General features: G+C 45.2%; 2 protein-coding genes across 4 annotated transcripts in view; one reads left to right on the top strand and one right to left on the bottom strand.

The window, feature by feature from the left end:
• The window catches only part of LOC116430476 (WD repeat-containing protein 47), a 118,498-nt gene that overhangs the window by 27,297 nt on the left and 72,128 nt on the right, over window positions 1–19,073 (top strand). For all 3 annotated transcript variants that reach the window (XM_031984688.2, XM_031984684.2, XM_031984686.2), the window contains exons 2-4: window positions 8,225–8,924; window positions 9,307–9,913; window positions 10,389–10,737. In XM_031984688.2, coding sequence (XP_031840548.1) covers window positions 8,244–8,924; window positions 9,307–9,913; window positions 10,389–10,737 — 1,637 coding nt within the window. In that variant the 5' untranslated portion in view covers window positions 8,225–8,243. The remainder of the gene's footprint in view (window positions 1–8,224; window positions 8,925–9,306; window positions 9,914–10,388; window positions 10,738–19,073) is intronic.
• Window positions 3,399–6,373, bottom strand: LOC116430479 (uncharacterized). Its single transcript, XM_076369123.1, has 5 exons — window positions 6,237–6,373; window positions 5,423–5,767; window positions 4,955–5,102; window positions 4,445–4,872; window positions 3,399–4,088 (listed from the first exon to the last, which is right to left on the bottom strand). The coding sequence occupies exons 1-5, from the start codon at window positions 6,252–6,254 to the stop codon at window positions 3,678–3,680; spliced, it is 1,350 nt and encodes a 449-aa protein (XP_076225238.1). The 5' UTR covers window positions 6,255–6,373; the 3' UTR covers window positions 3,399–3,677.

A 19,073-nucleotide genomic window follows, 5' to 3' on the forward strand; every position in this document is an offset into this window, starting at 1 on the left:
TCGATCATTGGTTCTTGCGAAAAGCCGTTTCCCCTTAATTAATCGTTAATTATAAGCACTCGGGCTTGCTCGTTACGTGAATAACGGTGTGCTCGCCTCGGCCGTTACATGATGGTCAACGCGGCGGAACGATTTGCGTAGAATTCGTAACTTCCGCGCGATGAAAGCACTTCCCTCGTCGATTTCGTGTCGATTAACCGCGTCGATAAATGAGAGTTCGCCGACGATCACGGCGAAGTAACTTCGTAAATAGCAAACTCCGCTATTATACAGAAACGAAGTTATCTGAAGAGCCGGTGTAAATGACTTTTAGCACTTTATGCTTCCATTCTGCTGATCCATTAAACGGTGAACGTTAACGCCGTTAACAATGTTTGAGAAGGAATTTCTAAAGGTTGCCTATAGAAAAGAAATGATTTTCTCTGTAAGAATATAAAATATATTTGCGACAAAAAATTGTATTCTGTTCCGTACACTCGAATGCACAAATGCATACAGATTTACTATTTCTCACACATAGTTATTCGCGACAGAAATAGAAATACAAATCAGTTGCTGAAATGGCCAACAATATTCAGGATAATTGGTACACATTGTTCGCAGCTGTACAGGCAACGCAGACCAAGAACCGGCTACGCAGCGGAAGCATTGTGAAACTTTGTTTCAATTATACACCGCGAAACGCCGGTGGTTACGCGTATGCAGACGCACCGTGAGCGTTTTGCGTGAAATTTCACAATTTTCCACGCACTTTGAACGTTTTAGCGTCGCAGTGAGGTATTTTCCCGAGCCGAGCGGCCAAAATTAAAGACAGGTTTATATCCTCTCTTTACAAAGAAATACGAGAGTGTAATATAACAATAGACGTTTACTTTGTACTACAAAATATTCGATTATCAAATGCACAAAAGGCTGTTACGAATAGTATCATTCAGCATCGTCTTACAGTTCTCTCGGCTAAGCAAATCGCGGAATTCGATCCGCGTTGCTAGGGGAAATACGAGGGAGATCAGCGATACGCCTTCGCAGAAACGATGAAAATACCTCGCGTCGGTCGTTCTCAACGGTGAGGCCCATTGATTCCGTGAGCATCGATACGCGAGTGTCTGGGAACCGCGAATGGTGGGTTAGCTTGTTCTTCCATTTACACGATGCCAGATTAAACCAGCCATTAAGTTGCGCGATCACGATTATCGAATAAAGGGATGATTTTATCGGGCCGATCGGCGATCAGGCTGTTCGGCTCCTGGATAACGTGAATTACCCTTTGTTCTACGCTGTACGGCGAAACACGTGTGTCTATACGCTCTTTAACCCCCCATTTTATTCCATCCCACGTTCTCGTTAACGTCTAATAAAAGTGCACACTGGATGTAATTCACTTGTATTATTATTTGCATACAAATTTGCTTCCATTGTGCTGTTAACTAACGCGCTCGGAAACGTACCGGGTGGATAAGCGGATAAAGAAGTTTCATGGAACAAAGGTTCAATTTGTCATTTTTCTCGCTCGACGCGTATATCACCGAAACAAACAGTACCGCGTGAAATATTGACCGATACCTCAACTTAAAACGCAAGATAATATCGAGGATCGTAAATTCCTCTCGTTCGCGAAAGGGTAATGGAATACATAAATCGATGGAATCCATCAATTCGCGCCTAGACACCCGATAACTGAAAAACATCGGGATACCCAGGGGTTCTGCGTAAACGCTTCATTTACATAAAGGTTATAAATTGTCGCATCTTCCTCTGCAGGAATTAATTCCTGTCTGGCTGAAGCCTTCTCAGGGAATTTCCTTCGTTTCCCGGTCCTCCGCATAGCGCACCGGGATATACAGGGTGTGCCAATCTTTAGAATATAATTTTACCGATGCATCCCACAAGCATCAATGAAAAATGTAAAAATTTCAGGACGTATACCTTCGTATTGGATTTGTATCTATATTATCACGATTCCTTAAATTTTCTCGCAGTCGTTACGAATCAAACACATCAGTTACACCAAAATCACTAAATTTCACTTTCAAAAACGGTAATCATTCACCAATTCGACATAAATCTTCCATTGCCCACATTCGCTTGACAATCTCTAAAGAAAAAGCTCGTTATCCTCGCAGAAAACACCGAAAAGCATTCCTCGCCCATTAATCATTATACACACCTTAATCCTAGAAAGCGTACCAACAGAATCGAACCGTTGAAACCACCGTGTCACCCGGTAGACAGAAACCCGTAGCCATAAATACAGAATTTATCCGCGTCCACGTTTTCACCTCGTCCGCGCGAGGTTCCCTATCCCGGGCCCATAATCGAGCGATGTGGATTTGCGGGCTAGCGTATCCTCCAGCCGTCCTATCCCGAACTTCGTTACTCGCAGTAATTTCCTTATCTCGTCGCTTGCACTTTCGACGAGCGTAACGAATGGCAAACATCGACAAAGGGGCGTCCCCTACGCCGCCCATCCGGCCGCCATTCCGACGCCCGGGCGAAATTTCGCAGCTTCGAAGAAATTGCATTTCGCGCGGAATAGGCGGCGCCAGGAATCAGAAATTGCTCGATCAGTGTTTGCCCCGCTCTTCCGGTTCCCCGGCTGCCCGATGGCTCTCGCGGGACCGAAACTTCTCCTCGCGATCTCGGCCCAATTAACGCTCCCGGCAAATTGTCTGAAATCGAATTGTCGCTCGGACTCCGCCGCCTCTGTCTCCGGGACACGCGAGCCTCGTCGAAAGTTCGACGCTCCGGGCGATGGTATTAATAATGCGGGGAAATCTTTCGCAATACGGATAAGCCGAGCCGAGTCAGGGACGCGTGAAGGAACCGGAATGGAAACGATCGGGAAAACTCGCGAGAGAGTCTCGCCGTCGGATTTGCAGAAATCGTTTTATCTTCTTAGGCGAACGAGTACGCGGTTCTTTGAGATCGTCGGGACGGTTTATCGCATTGAAGCACCGAGGATGTTTTATTTAGAAAATCAATTCGATTAACTCTGAATACTCTAGAAAAGAGGAAGACCAAATATCGATCTCCCGTTATTTGGATAGTCAAATTATTCACAGCTCATCGTTTTAGCACAGCACGAAGTCGTCTATTAAGATGCTCGGCGAACTTCTTTATCCTCGAAACATGATGTTCCAGAGGAAAACGGGATCCAATATTTCCGAAACGTTGCGCAACACGCATCCCCTAAATCAAGCTCACGGGGTATCGGGGAGCAGTTTGTCCGGATCGCTTCCGCGATTAAGCCGTAGGACTACCGTAACGGCGCTTAAACCCGGCTCGCGCGCTAAAGACCAATTAGACGGAGGCTTCTTGTTAGCGTCGTCGAGTCGCTCGAGGTGTAAACTATCGTCGGAGGAGTGCGAACAGAGGGTTGCAATAAACGCGACGATCGGTGATGGCCATATCTTTATTCGAAGACGTTAGGTCGCCGGCCGGTGAGCTTAGAGCCTAACAGCGGTTTTTATTGCCTCCGCGGTGGGGACCGTGTAATTGATGGCCAGTAAATGGACGGATTTCGACGGGCGAGCTAGTTCAACACTTTATTTATTACATTTTATACGAGCCGCGTGACGGGATTCCGTCGCACCCCGCGGCTCGCGTAAAGTGTAATAAATAAAGTGTTGAACTGTCGTGCCCGTTGGATTCTCTCGGTCAGTTGTCGTTCACGTCAATTAATAGGCGACGGCCGATGCGTCTTGCAAACAGTACGTTCCTGTTGGACTGCCGGGATAACTCGAGTCGTAATTGGCGACGTAATTGCTGTAGGCCTGGGGCAGGACCACGTATTCGCTGTTCGGCGAATAGTTCTCTTGGGCGATCGGCAGTTGATAAACTTGCGCCGGCTGCTGCACGTTCAGCGGCGTCACCCCCAAGCCAGACGTCGCGTCGTTGCCGTTGTAGATCACGTAGCCAGCGTTCGAGCAGGTGCAAGGGTAACCGTCGCCTGTCGCGAAGTTCCGATAATGTAGGTGCGGCCTGTGTTGATGTATGTGATATACCGTCTTAATATTGTGCTGCCTCGACTTCGAGCCTACCAGCTCCTTGTCGTCGCTTAGCTCGGGGTTGCTGGCGTCTCGGAACTCCTGGAAGGTGGAGGTTTAGTATTTTGGTCTGATTAATCGTTATCAGGAGTATCAATACTAGAACTACTGAATCAAATTGACTTTATTTAAATCCCTCGTAGAGATTCGAAGCATTTGTTGCCTCAATGGTTGTAGAAAATAAATCAGGAATTAGTCAATTTTACTGGTAGTTCTAGTGTTGATGCTGAAATAATGGCGAAGTTTATTTCGCTGTTATTTATATCGTGGCCGGTAGCAAGGATCCAGCTCAATCAATCGATACTCTATTAACTCCAACTAACTCTCAGTTTCCAATATCCAACAATGGACTGTCCTCTCTCTAGGTTTCCAATAAATAATCAAACAGTAATACTCACTGCGGAGTTCTTCGATTTATTGCGGTCGCCCTGCGTCTCCGTCGACGACTGGGTCGCGTCCGGTCTAGGGTCAGGGAAATTCCTTTGTTGGTCTCGCACGGTGGTCTGCGACGTTCCACTTTGCTGATAGGCATGTCGCAGCAGCGCGGCGTTCTCCAAATCGACGGGATTCATTCTGGGAATTGTGTTCTGCGCTGAAGTTGCGGCTTGACTCTGCGGCATCGCTTGTGTCTGCGTCGTAGACCGAGTACTTATTTGGGACAGTATCTTTGGGGGCTCGCTGATCGTTTGCTGGTAGGTTCTGAAGGCGGGATCCGCGACCTGGTATTGATTCTGTACGGGACGCATGTTCGCTGGATTCAGGCCTAACAAGTTTGCAACCAAACCTGTTTGATCGTTTTTACTTTGACGAACTTCCACGCGTTTTTCTGTTGAACAGAATAATTCCATTACCGATGAGGTTTTTCTTTGTGCTTGGTGCAGCTATGTTGTCGTTCGAAAGCTTCCTACCTTCTCCGCCTTGAAGAGGCACACGAACGGACTCCGGGACGTTTTCGTTTAAGGACGACTTCGTGGCCACATCATCCTGACCGCGCTTCTCGCGTATCCCAACAGTGGGCTGTTCAATCGTCGATCTCGTATGCCGACTATGTACTGCCTAGGGAAAGTTAAGTTAGTCGCTTATTCGGTTGGAAGCTCTAGCACACTGTCACATGAAGATTGTAGCAATGACAATAAAAAGAAACATTAATTTTCAAACCGAAACGTACGTCACTATATAGGTAGTATCCAAAGTATGAAGGTCATACAACCTTGAATACTTAATATATAAATCAGTAGCACTTATTAACGTTTTCAAGTGAGAACATAAGTATCTGTCTACATTCTATTTGCTTAAGTTCCTTTGGACAATAATCGTGTGTGAAAATCCGCAATGAACTCGTATCAACAGACAGTGCCATTTATCGTGACGCTTACCAAGGGGATATAATGAGGTTGTACGATCGGATGCGCGAGGGGAATCCCGACAGTGCCCAACTTTCCAGAGTATAGGCGTCTTTGAGCTGTCTTCGACAGATAGGGCGACAAATCGTGACTTTGGAGGTAACCCAGTGCAGGAGTAGAGTGTCCCAAGTTTCCGTAGACAGGATGTAGCTCTAAATGATATCCTGCATCGGTGAACTGGTTACTCGCAACGCGTTGAAGGGTTGACAGAGGCTGCACTATTGGGTGTGGATTCAATAAGGAACTCGGCTGACCATAGCCAGGCTGCACTAGAACGTCGGCGAATGCGTCGCCGATTAAAAGGCTCGCCACTGAAACCTGTCGGTTGTTGTCATTAATTTTAATATCTTCAACTCGACGAAGACTTTCGTTACAACTTTCTTTCAAGTTCCATCAATGTTCTTCCTTGGGTTTACATTTTAATTACAAAATTCGTTGAGAAAGTTCAAGACTGGAGAGTTCTGAGATGACCGGTTTAAAATTACTTGAAAATAATTAACCTTTCGCGCTCCAAAAATTTGTCACTAGAAATATTCAGTTTATTTTTATGAGATATAGATGACATTTTTTTAAAGTAACTCAACGAGGAATCGATTCACAAAATAGGGGGAACAATGTTAAGAAGTCTTGACTTAATGTTAAATACGAGATTTTACAATTTTGATGCACCAATCAAGTGGTGACTGAAAGGCACCTTTGGAGTGCAAAGGGTTAACACTTCGACTACAATTGATCAAACCAGTGTACAACAGTTGACGTTTCAAAGACACCGGCACGAAACACTCACCAATATCCACCGCTGCATTTCTTGTCGTTAATCCTTCCACGCTTCGATCAAAACTGCACTGCACGACCCCGAAGACACGTAAATGAATCCTCGCTGTTGCTGACACCACGAATTCACGGTTTCCTCATCGTACGCACTTTTGTCGAGCAAGCGCGTGACGACTGTGTGGTAATTGAGGAATTCGCGGGATCGTTATCTAGGTCGCTTTTTGTTCACGAAAAATTCAGCGACACCTGTTCTTGCGTTTCATAAAAATATTGCAAGACCCCGGCGATAGTCTCATTTCATCGATAATTTCCGGCTAACGTGAAGCCAGCTTTTCATTTCACCGTATTTCGTCTGATCTCCGATCTCTGAAAGATTCGGCATCCTCGCCATATAAATTGGATGCAGTGTCCGAGCAAACTTTGATCATCTTATATGCGAAATCGATCGCGAATTTTCACGGATTTGTCACCCGTCTTTTTCTTGAAGTCGTTTGCACCTCGAGCTTGATACCCTCGGAGTGTTTTCACGAGAATATATTCTATGATGCATACAAGGTGTTTCATAAATGACTACTCAATTAAGGAAGAGTCAAATTTTATCTTCATCTTCCCGCAAGAAGGTTTTAAGTGAAAAATGTTTCTTGTATATTTTCGATGTAACTGTATAGAACTAGCACACCCTGTACATAAATCCCAGAAGTCTGCACCAAATTGTGGGCTCACCGATTCGCAGCCTCAATGTGTTTCTGCGACGAGATAGAGTATCAGCGTCACATGGCCGCTGCATAATAATGACGTTTATGGAAATCCGTGTCGTTTTGGATCCGGCAAACTTTCCCGGCCTACCTGCTCGACCCAGCCAGCATGGAAATGGTGAAAACGTTCCTTCGGCCAACCGACTGACGTATGAATAACTTCCAATAGGATTCCGCTGATTTGCGTTTGGAAATTATACGTGATTCATCGTTCTTCAATCATTCACAAATTTCCTATTTATTATTAATTGTAAGTTGAAAAGCATTCTGCTTTCTGTTAACTTTGAATCCCATCAATGAACAAAATTCTGAACGACAGTAATTTCTACTTTTTCCTTATTAGGAACGAAAATATTATTTTCAATTTCTAAATCAAGAGTTGAGAGTCTTTCGAAGTATTGTGTTTAGAACTGTTGTTGATCTTGGCGGACGGTATGGGGTTAAATATTCGCGTAGTAGTTTAGTAGGAGAACGCTCTGGAGCAACGTCCGAATCTATCCACCCAGTTCGCGCGGCAATCAGGGCATGTCAGCAGGGCCGGTGACCTCGAAACGCAACGAACTTGCAAAAACAGGGATTTCGCGCATTCCGTAAGCGCATACCATTATTCGGTTTCGCAATATCGCGGCTCGTTCGAACAGTAATTCCAGTGAATCAGATTGTGCTACGTTGATTACAAGATTTATCGATCGGCGTGGCTGGAACAAAGATAAAACGATTCTAGCTTCGGCCACCTTACGTTCTCTAACCGTATGTATGTACGTTCCTCTCGACCGGATTGTTAACAAATAAGTTTTATCGCATTCACGGAATATTGGTACACGCGATGACTGGTACAGGTGGCACGAACGTTTAAAGATCTATTGAATCACCGTGACATTGTTTATGTCCAAGTACTGTTACATTATGCAAAACTATCCTATTCCTAATCGTCCGACCGCACTAATCCCAAAAGAGAATGCTTATAATTCATGTTTCCCTCTCGTTTCTCCCTTCTCTATAAGTCGAAAATTCAGTACGTAATCGTTTATTACCAAAAATTCCTTTCATTATGAATCGGTTCAACGACGAGACTCGAAAAAAATATCCAAAATCCCGTAGCACGTTGTACAACTCCATACCGCGACATTGCGTACAAATGACACTGATCCCAGTTTCCCCCCCTATCATTGAAATTCCATCGAGCCCCGTCACGTTCGCCAGAGAAGGTCGAGGCTGTAATTCTCTGCTCCGGAAACTGCTCCAGGTTGCGTATTCGGTACGTGATGCCGGCGGCGCATCTGACGCTGCGCGAGGAGGATGTGGTACGACTAACCTTGGAGTTCCTCCACAGCCGCGACCTTCACATCTCGCAGCTATCGCTGGAGCGGGAGACAGGCGTGATAAACGGCCAGTACAGCGACGATGTCCTCTTCCTCCGTCAGCTGATCCTCGACGGGCAATGGGACGACGTGCTGGAGTTCATCCAGCCGTTGGAGGCTCTGCCGGACTTCGACATGCGGAAGTTCACCTACTCGATCCTCCGTCACAAGTACGTCGAGCTGCTCTGCATCAAGTCCGAGGCGAACCTGATCGCGGCCGGGACGAACGGTAGCGTCGACAACGCCGTCGAGGAGGTGGTGAAGGTCCTCAGCGACCTAGAGAAGGTCGCGCCCTCGAAAGAGGAGTACAGCGGCCTGTGCCTCCTGCTGACCCTGCCGCGACTCACCGACCACCTGCAGTATAAAGACTGGAATCCCAGCAATGCCAGGGTGCAGTGTTTCCGCGAGGTGCACCCGCTGGTGGAGAAGTTTCTGCCGGGCGACAGAAAAAGCTCGGACCCGGCGCATCCGGTCACCTCGGCGAAGAACGATCGGCTTATACAGCTGATCATCAAAGGGATCCTCTACGAGTCCTGCGTTAATTACTGCCAGGCGAAAGCTACCGGCTCTAAGGAGAGCGAGCAGGTATGTCTTTAATTGCCAGGTACTTCGTCAGTGTTCACAGTTCTCTAAGGTTCCTAACTATTAATCAGGACTCGCGACTTCGTTCTCTGTTTCGCTCTTTAAGGCTTTACCTCGTTGCTTAGTAGAGTAATTCCGGTTGAGATGACTAGATTTCAGTTGGACAAATATCTGTATTTTCCATTGTTCTTAACGGTATACTCAGTTTCATAGAGATCTATTTAAATATTCTTATACGTATTCACTTCCATGTATTTCTTTCTATCAGATATTCCCGTTATTGATAATACTTGTTTTAGAAACAGTAGGCCTTCTTATATCATACTGTTCTTTCGTTTCATGATCTTACGCCTAAGATATAAAACCTTCGTCGCTCTAATTCCAGGTGGAGATGAACTTCTCCAGACTGCTGGACGGCTCCGTAGGATTCAGCGACTCCGATCTGAGTCTGTTGTCCTGGCTGCAGAGCATACCACCGGACACGTTCGCCGTGCCGTTCGCGCAACGGACGCTGAACGTCGACGTGGAACGGCTGGAGCGGCCCTCTTTAGAGACGTCGTGGACCGAGCATATGCTGATAACACCCATTAAACCGAAAACGTTCCCGCATAGCGCGATGCCGTTCACCAGGCCGCGGTCCGCGGCCGATATGATGTCGCGCAGCTTAGTGCCGGCTCTGGAGGCCGGCCTCGGCCCGAGGAGTCCCGGGCCTAAAAATACACCGATACCGTCTGCCGCGCTAATGGCGCTGTCCACCGGCGATATAAATCCCATGTCGAGATCGTCGTTCGCGAGCTTTCACCTAACCGGTTTCAAGAACAACAAGCTGATGAACACCAGCGTGGACAGGCTCTTCGAGAACGAGGGCGACGTCTTCCTCAGCTCGAGCTACGCCGAATTCCAGCAGCTGCCTTCCATACAGGAGACCACCGGCAACAACAGCCAACCGAAGGCGCCGCCTAGGACGAGGGGACAGTCGAAGAGTCCAGACGGTTGGCACTTTCACTTTGTTATCTATGCATTGCAATTTGTCACGCGTTCATCCTTTGCGCTCGAAAGTTTCTCAATGGAAACATCGGACGTTATCTGATGAGACGGACGATACTTTTTTCAACCTAGTTAAAGAGAAATCACATAAATCTAGGTGCGTGCCTATTTTATTTCAATGTTCCACGTGCTGATATATCATACAAAACTTAATATTAAGTATATTCGTAATTTTGCTGTATCAAATCAAGTGTCAGAATCGCCTTTCGAATGTAAAGGTTTAATAGAGCATACGCAGCGAGGCTCCGTGTTATAAATCAACTTTTAAAGAGTAATATCTTATTCATCGATCATTCGTTTGCTATTTTATCTCAGTACTGTTTTTTAAGAAAGGACAAGTTGTAGAATTTAGATTGCATATTGCAAACAAGCAATATATCATTCGGCGCGTTCACGTCTCATAGTGTGTTCTTCATTCAGGTATCAAAGCAGATCCTTCCGCGACTTCTACGCCGGAGCGTAGAATCGCAGGCAGGGAATCCCCGGCACCGTCTACGGCCAGGAGTTCCAGAAGGGACTCCCTAGCTGAGAAGCCGACCGGCGTCGCCGCGAAGATCCCGGATCCCACCACGGTCCCAGTTCGAACCTCTCTGGGCAGCGATAATCTCGAGCAGAGTTACAACGGTGACTTGTTCAAGGAATATCAGAAGCAGAAGCAAAGGCTGCAGGAGAAGTTCCAACAAAGGGAAAGGGAGTGGAACGACCTGGTCAGGCAATTATCGGCTCCACTTTCCCCGCAGGTGGTCGATAATAGGCTTCAAGGTGATGGGTAAGTAAACATCTTGTTACCCGTAATCCGCATTATCGACGTAGCTGTGGCCGCGATTAATAGACTGCGGATCGCTTTACGCACACATCGAACACAAATGTGAAACGTATATACTGGCACATAAAATGTAAACATACAAAGAAAGTAAACCAGTTTGACTCTAGGCAATTTTCCTTCGCGAGAAGGCTCGCCATTTATAGATTCCAGTGGAACGAAGGGAGCAACCGATGGAAACGGAAGAGCAAAAAATTCTGTACACACCCGTACCGGTGCATGTGCGCCAAACAATAACGTTAGACCGTACCGTGCGTGTCGTTTCGGTGGCCAACGTCCGGAATACCGGGAACTATCAGCGCCGCGCGATCGCAGGGAAACGAAAGACCCGGTGGTTTGGCTCGTGTCCCAACGAGTTACTCGGCCGACGTAATCCAGGCGAACGCTATTGTTTACCGCGAGGCCTCTCGCGGTTCCGCGGAGCAGAGTCAATCACATCCGAGCGGTTGGCTACATTCTCTAACAGATGGCAGCAAGGGAATGCCTTTGTCGCGCTTATTATGGCACTAAAGCGCGAGCCGAGAATAACTTGCCTCGGTCTAGACACCGGTTGTGGCGCCGATCAAAATAGCAGTCCCCCGGCGGGCTGTGGTAAAAAGAATGACGGAATTGTTTTGACGACTTGTCAGTGACCTTCAACTCTCGCACTCTCCCCTCAGTCGCGTTGCTGGAGTTCCTTTTGATCCTCCATTCGACTTTCTAATCGCGCGGAACGATTTTTTCTTCGGTTCCCATACGATCGGAGATAAAAGGGTGATTCATAATGAACACTCGATGGAAGGTGTGTATAGACTACTTTTTCGCGAAAACAGAGTTTCAACATGCCAGCATCGAACGAGGCATGGTTAAATGAGTCTGATCGTTGACCACTGTTTCTACTTGTCGAGTGGAACTTGTCAAGTAGAGGTTTTGGTCCGACAGGTGACTCTAGGATCTCCTCATTGCTAAACTCTAAATTCCCCATGGTCATGCGACCCTTTGATCTACTAGATCCACAATTTATCTATAACATCTGCATACCACAGTTTAGACAGCCCCTGAGACACGATGAGTCCTTTCCATTGTACGAACGACTATTTTCCTTCATTTCGCCTAAAGTCAATATCCTATGTCTTTAACCCTTTGCACTTGGTAACTTAGTCACCAGTTGATTTGACGCAGTAAAACTATAGAATCTGATATTTAATGTTGAACTTTATAATGCCTTGACACGTGAAATACTGGAATAAATAGCTTTATCTCTTAATATACTGATTTCCCTTCGAGTTAGCTTATCGTCTTTGTCTCGACAAGAAATGTTAAGCATTTCTAGTGACAAACTTCCGAGTGCAAAGGGTTAACTTCTAGAAACATAGAAGGAAATTTTGTGTAATTTTGTTTCAATGTAGTTGCAAGTTGTCTGGGTTCAGTGTCGATATACGTTGATCAGTGGTTCAACGATTCCTCCCATTGAACAATTCGTAAAACGTTTCGTGGTTTCGTCGCTCGTTAAATATTATTCCGAGAGCCGTGCACCGACGATTCTTTTGAAAGTTACCGACCGTGGCGACGCTCTGTTTTCCCACGGCCACGTGCGCCGTCACAGTCATCGTGGACAAATCAGGAGCGGCGGGAAGTCATCCCTCGTGAGCGTCGCGCGCATTCCTTTTCTCGAACGAATAAATGTTCCCGGCTGTATCCTCGTAAATGTCGTGTAACGGGCTAAAATTACCGCCGCCCAGGGATGTCAAGTGCTGTGTATCTTTTCGGCAACGGCATATCGGTCGCATCCGGTGATAATAATTGAGGTAGCATTTAGACCCGCCGTGTCCGTCCACGTCTTCGGCATCCTCTTCCATTTGTCCCGTCGAACGGATTTCCTATTCTTTCAAAGGGTCAATTTAACGTTGCCAAGTCTCCAGTCACGTCCTCTCAACGTCCATTAACTCGGCCGACAATTGCACCCTCCGCGGATGAGCATTTTTAAGTGTTCAAAACTTTCAACAAAGGAAGCTAAATTCTACAACTCACTCCTAAATACCATAGAAAAGGAGAATTATAATTCTGATCTCCTACAATTCGAATAATTACTCTGCCGCTCTACTCTAAGCATGAAGCTTCGCGTAAAAGGACGTTCGTTCTTGAAGGGTTGAGGCGAACGTTGAAACAAAAGTCACCTTTTTCTCGTTCGCAAACCGGTCGACGCAGCAAGTGCACGGAATCCATAGTTCACCGGTCACGATACAGTAACGCAGAACCTGTCCTCCGCGTCACACACCGTGCTTGCGCTGTTACGTGTCTGAAAACGCGGACCCGTTATCTCTTATCCGACGTGTTACAATCGTTTACGCGGTTTCGTAACCTAAATAACTTTCAATGACGTGGCCGCGAGGGAGGTGGTAGTTCACGGCGGTTTATATCGGCGCGTCGAAGAATTGAAAGTGGAATTCCGAACGCGGTTCATTGGCATCGACCGTTGACATTGTTCCCAGCCCGGATGCCGGATGTATGGGAATAGTACGTGCTTTGGTGGCCACGGGGAAATCGTGACCGCGTGTCGCTGCTCGGGGCTCATCAACGCGTATATTCTTTTTTTTCCTCGCTGCTCAGTTTCGTTATACATATTTATAGTCCCATTGTTTCATTCATGCAGACGGGACGATCATAAAACACGGTCGGATGAACATACCCGTGTAATACGCTAGCTAGACGTATGAAATTTTATATTCCAGAATTTACCTCTTTACGTGGTTTCGTTCAGGTGCTCGGAATCTCCGCGAAAAGCTAACTTATATGTTGTATATCGAATTTCTGAATAGAAGAAAAGTGAACGATGTTATTTCATTGTTATTTAACACTAGGTTTACGGGGCGCGTCAATTTGACGCATATCGAAGTTTATAAATACTATTTGGTGAATGTTCACGCCGACTTTGATTGATGCAATTGCACCAGTGTGTACCTTAATTGTCTATTTTTAAACATCTAACTTCAAAATCCGAATAGAACCGAATTTTTCTAGGAACAGTAACATAAACCGTACAATAAATGTCCGTAAACCTAGTGTTAAAGAAAAATTATTTGTTTGGTATTCCCTGTTCTAAATAAAAAATTCTAATGCGATATTATGGTTAAATATCAACTTTAACCTTCTGCAGACGCAGATTCTTTAAGTACACAAAATTTGCGACACATGAAGCTAAATTATACGTCGAATGCTTAAACAATTAGAGAAAAGGAAACTATACTGTGATCCCTTGCTATTCAAGTAATTAAATCATTCGTTTACAACTTACTCCAAATCTGAATATTTCTCGTCAAAATATCGACGTCTACAAAGGGTTGAAACCTTCGAATTTCAAGCAGCATGCGATATAATTCTGATTAAACGTGGAATCATTGTTCTATTCCAAGCTGCAAAGAGCGTAAATGAAAACGACAGACTCCACGTGATCAGCGTAGTACTTCGAAGTTCATTTAACTGTTCATTGAAGAACGACTTCAATAGTAAGATACCAAACGCCTCAGTTGTAAATTCCAGGCACAAAGAAGCCTTCAAAGGTTTCGCGTTACCGAACAGTGTGGGTAAAATTTAACTGATTCCCCAGAACCGACTGTGTATAGTAGTTGCAACGTGATAAACCTGCGGTAATCGACCACATGTGTCTGTACTTTCGTCCGCAAACGGTGTCCGGTTACAGAGGACGCGGTGGTCAAGCTATAAATGATGATTATATTCGTATGATGCCTCCGAATGCTTTTCACTCGATAATATATTACTCAAGAATCCACTCCCACCCCGTTCCGCGAGGCATGCGCCGAAAGACAAACTAAAAAGTCATTGCCATGTAGAATTTCTACTGCGACGTGACTTTCCTCGGTACGGATTCGTATACACACGATACGATCGACGTGTAAACATGACCATGAAATCCAATATCGCGACGCTGACTCAAGCTTTTATCTCCGATATCGCGCAGTCGTTCGATTATAAGACGTAATCGTGATTTCTCGGTAGATCTTCATCGTCGCCTCTCGAGACGAAGCTCGAGTGCTTCGTCCACTGCAAGCTGGATCGTGTCACGTGTCCACGATTAGACGTTAGACACTTCGTTCCGTTTAAATGGCGGCGACGAAGGATATAGCGTCTCGTTATTAAGCGAACGAAATAAAGGGTCGCACGCGACGCGGAAAAAGCGAGTAAAGAATCCCGGAGCAGATTCTACGAAAGAATTATGAATATTTTTAATGATTCTACGTGTCCCGCGAGGACTTTCTTTCGCCGGCTACACGTTCGAAGACGTATTAACGATGCTGGTTAGCGGTCCTGTTGACACGACCCGCGGAATTAGTGCGGGCCGCGTTCCCGAGTGTCTGACACTTCGTTAACCAGAAAATATGACGTATTTAGACGGTGAAATTTACGTGGCGCGCCCGTCGGGAGTCCTTGATCCTTCAACGGATCCAACAAACGAGGTCGCCCGCGGTGATTCACGTTTAATTCTCGCAATGGCAACAAAACGCCGCGCTCGGAGAAAGGAAATGCCCGGCGATTTCGAAAAACCGCATTGCTCATCATCGACGATAATGCCCGCCGATAAACTCCCGCCGCGTAAACAGTTGCAGTTTCTCTTTCAGATCATCGAGCGGTTCGGGCGTTAAGATTCAACATTGATGGATGAAATTCGCGAAAGTTTCTCACGCACGCGCCCGATTCGTTCGGCTGTCGGGTGATCGATAAGAAATTGGTATCCAGACGTCCGCTTTCTCTCGAAATTCGACTGCGTCAATTGAGAAAACAATTGTCCGTGTTATTCGTGCTTTATTATCCGTATTTTATCGTTCCCCTCTTTATTATTTATTCATACATCCCACGGACATCCTCAAATTTATTCGTCCACCATTTCCAAGCCTAGATTCGCTACGCAGAAACGAAGTTCGCGAAAGTCTCCCGTCGCGTTCCAGATAGTTCAAAGTACCCGGCGATCAATATGAAATTCTTATGAAGTCGCTTTCCCTGTGAGCATCGACGACTGCATCGATCATCCAGTTATTTATTTCAAGCAACCCTATGTAGTTATTATCCGGAACAACTTCCAGTATTTCTGAACTTGAACTCGTTACGGAAAAACGACGTTCTTTACGGTTTTTCATGAATATTTTCCAAGACAAGCGTCCTTCGATCTCTGTGAAATTCTTATGGCAGCTTTCTCATTGATGATCGATGACGATCGATGAGTGATCATCGAAATTGTTTCACCCCTACGTAGTCATTGTACAGAACAATTTCTACCGCCTCCGAACTAGAATTTATCATACAGAAAAATGACAATTTCTAAAGTTCTTCGGGCGTTTTTCAAACAGATGAAAGCGTCAGTAGATCTCTATGAAATTCTTACAGCGGCTTTCTCTATGACAATCAGCGACAGTAATCGCATTATTTATTTCCAGCCGGCATCTCAGAACTCGAATTCACAGAGGAACGACATTCCCGAAAGTTCGTCGCGCGCGTTTTTCAGGCAGATCAAAGGGTCCGTCGTCGGCCTCTAGAAAATTCTTACGTTGGCTTTCTCCGCGGAGACCGACGGTGTCGGTCGAATGATTTTCTCGCGATTTTCTTGTGTCCGCTGCGCTCGGCGGCCAGATAGCCACCCACTTGCATGCCTCGCGAGACGCAGACTGATAATTAGCGCGCGCGACCGGCCGAGATTGGTCACAACCGCGGCTTTGTTCGCGGTCCGTTCGATTAAACGGGAATCGCAGAATCATCGCGAGCCCCGGCTCATGGCGGTTCGTTAGCGTCGAAGAACGGCAGGTGTTGTGAACACTTCGCGGGGAACGGTGCATCGGGAGTAGGTTAGTTCTGTTTGGTTCAAGGTGAGCCGATCGCAGGTGGCGTTTAAGGCGAGATGGAAACGTCCCGTTCTTGCGCAATTGTCAAGCGTTCAATCATATTTGGCAAAATAGCGTCCCGTTGCGCAAAACGTGCGCTGTTTGAGAAACAGAGATCCCGGTATTCTTACGACACTCACGTTTCTTCCCGCCGCGAAGAATATTCAATGGAGCGGCGGATCGAAGAAGGTCGTCGGAAATAATCGATCCTACGTCGAAGAAATTTGTATCGTTCCCGTGTAACTGTAATTTGATCAACTTTCACTTCCATCGAACGTCTCTGTACTATATTTCCGGCGAACGATTATTCCGATAATCAATTCTTCGTTCGACGCATAGAAACATCTCGCGAAATTACATTTTCTCTTCCGACGACTTTCGAAGATCCAGCAGTGTCTTCCGATAATTAACACATTCGACTGTACTCTCGTCCCCCCGGATTCCCGAATGTTCCTCGAAATTTAATCAGACCGCGGTGGCTCAAAGGAGCGGAGGCATTACGGTGGAGGCGTCGATAAATTGCACGGAAAATGAGGCGGAATTTTATGCAAATCGTATGCAAACAGTGGCAGTCCCGGGGGGGGGAGGGCAAAATCTTCTTGCGATCGTGGCGCAGGAAAGCATAACGAGGAATTCGTTCGCCGGGTGACGTTTGAAAATTTATTGGAATTCGCACGTTGGTGTACGCGCGGAAAGTGTGGCGGTGCGTTCAACCTGTTGTGAAATTCGCTGTGACCGCGGCGCGCCGTGAGCGGACCGTAGAAACCGCGCGAGCCGAACCGTGCGCCGGCTGTCGTCTAACCGAGACGAATTCGCCAGATGCTTCTCGTCGTTATCTCAAAGGGAATCGTTTGTCCGTATCACTTTCTCGATTCGTCGGAAACCAGTCCGAGGAATCCGTCTGCTCGACCAGCTTCATTAATACTAGAAATTATGACACATTCCTTGATCATTTCTTTCGCGATTACTGAAAAGGCGCGAATACCTTTTTAAGAAATTACTACAGACGCTGATTGATACCTAGGCTAAAATGTGAACAATATTGAAATCTTAATAAACGGATTGTAGCTTTTATAAAGAAATATTCAAAAGTGCTCGGTAATTACAGTATAAATAATAAATTAAATAAACTTGAGTCGCTCAGGTGCGACTAAGAAAAGAAAATTGTGAAGATTAATGTTTTGACTTCTGAAATGATTGTACGATATATTCAGAAGCTACAAAAAGAAGGGGTTTTATTGCATTAAAATTTACAAAAATCAGAAGAAACGACTTGACTACACTGGCTTCTGAGCGACCACGTTGTACTTATTTACTTACTCTTACCGTAAGTGAAAAACTGGTTATGAAATAATGGTGAACAAGTTGAACGATAAATTTGTCTTCTTAAAAAGTGAAACAGAAGGAAAGATAAAAATTGAGAAATTGATTAATCGGACATTATAGGAATCGATGTGAAGTTAAGTGAACGAAAGGTACGCAGAGTTTTAAATGACATTTCAAAACCGGTACGTTAGTTTGATGCGCATTAAATTTTATAAACATTACTTGACCAACGTTTATGTCGGTTTTGATTGGTGCAATTACACGAATGTATATCCTAATAGTTTAATATTGAATTTCTAATTTCCAAGATCTAGCTATTCGAATTACTCTAGGAACAATGGACTAAACGACCGTAAACCAAGTGTTAAACGCCAGATGCTTAATACGGCACTGTTATTTGACCAGTCGCGCAAAGCAACGAACACTGATGCGTACTCGATACACGAGGATTCGCGGTTAACCTGTTACATCCAGTAATTTCTCTGCAATAATAATAATCTTGCTGCAATAATAATTCTTTCGTTCGAAAATGAAACATAAACGAAGGCAATGAAAAATTCATAACCTAATTAACTTTAGCAGCCTGATGCGAAGAAAACAACGTTAGCCACTTTCCTTTAACACTTAAAAATTTTAATAACTACCCAGCCGTCATTATCGTAAAACGGATATTCTATATGAAATATTAAACACGTTAAACAAGCAAATGCAGCTATGGTGGTATACCTCAATGATAAACCGAAACAAAATCCAGAAAAATCACACTTCTACTCGAAAAGGTAAACTCAACTCGTCGTTGGAAAAATTAGAATTATTCTGTATTCCAGCACAACATGTATACATAAAAATACAATCATGTTAAGGGAACTTCAAATATAAATTAATATTTTATTTCAAAACTACACTTTAAGAGCAAAATATAACTTGTACACATTGAACAAAATTCATTGAGTATATTAACCCTTTACAATCGAATATCTCCGTAATGACTTCAAGCAGCAATGTCCAAAATCGAAGCTGCTAACGAATAATTTGATTATTCAACTACCAAGAACTGACATTCTTTTCTTTTCCTATTTAACACAA

Source organism: Nomia melanderi, chromosome 7, assembly GCF_051020985.1.
Source record: "Nomia melanderi isolate GNS246 chromosome 7, iyNomMela1, whole genome shotgun sequence".
Lineage (NCBI taxonomy): Eukaryota > Metazoa > Arthropoda > Insecta > Hymenoptera > Halictidae > Nomia > Nomia melanderi.

Coding starts and splice junctions, on each gene's coding strand:
- LOC116430479 (XM_076369123.1), bottom strand. Junction 5,103..5,422: donor AACCTCATTATATCCCCTTG/GTAAGCGTCACG, acceptor AACTTTCCCTAG/GCAGTACATAGTCGGCATAC. Junction 4,873..4,954: donor GCCTCTTCAAGGCGGAGAAG/GTAGGAAGCTTT, acceptor TCTGTTCAACAG/AAAAACGCGTGGAAGTTCGT.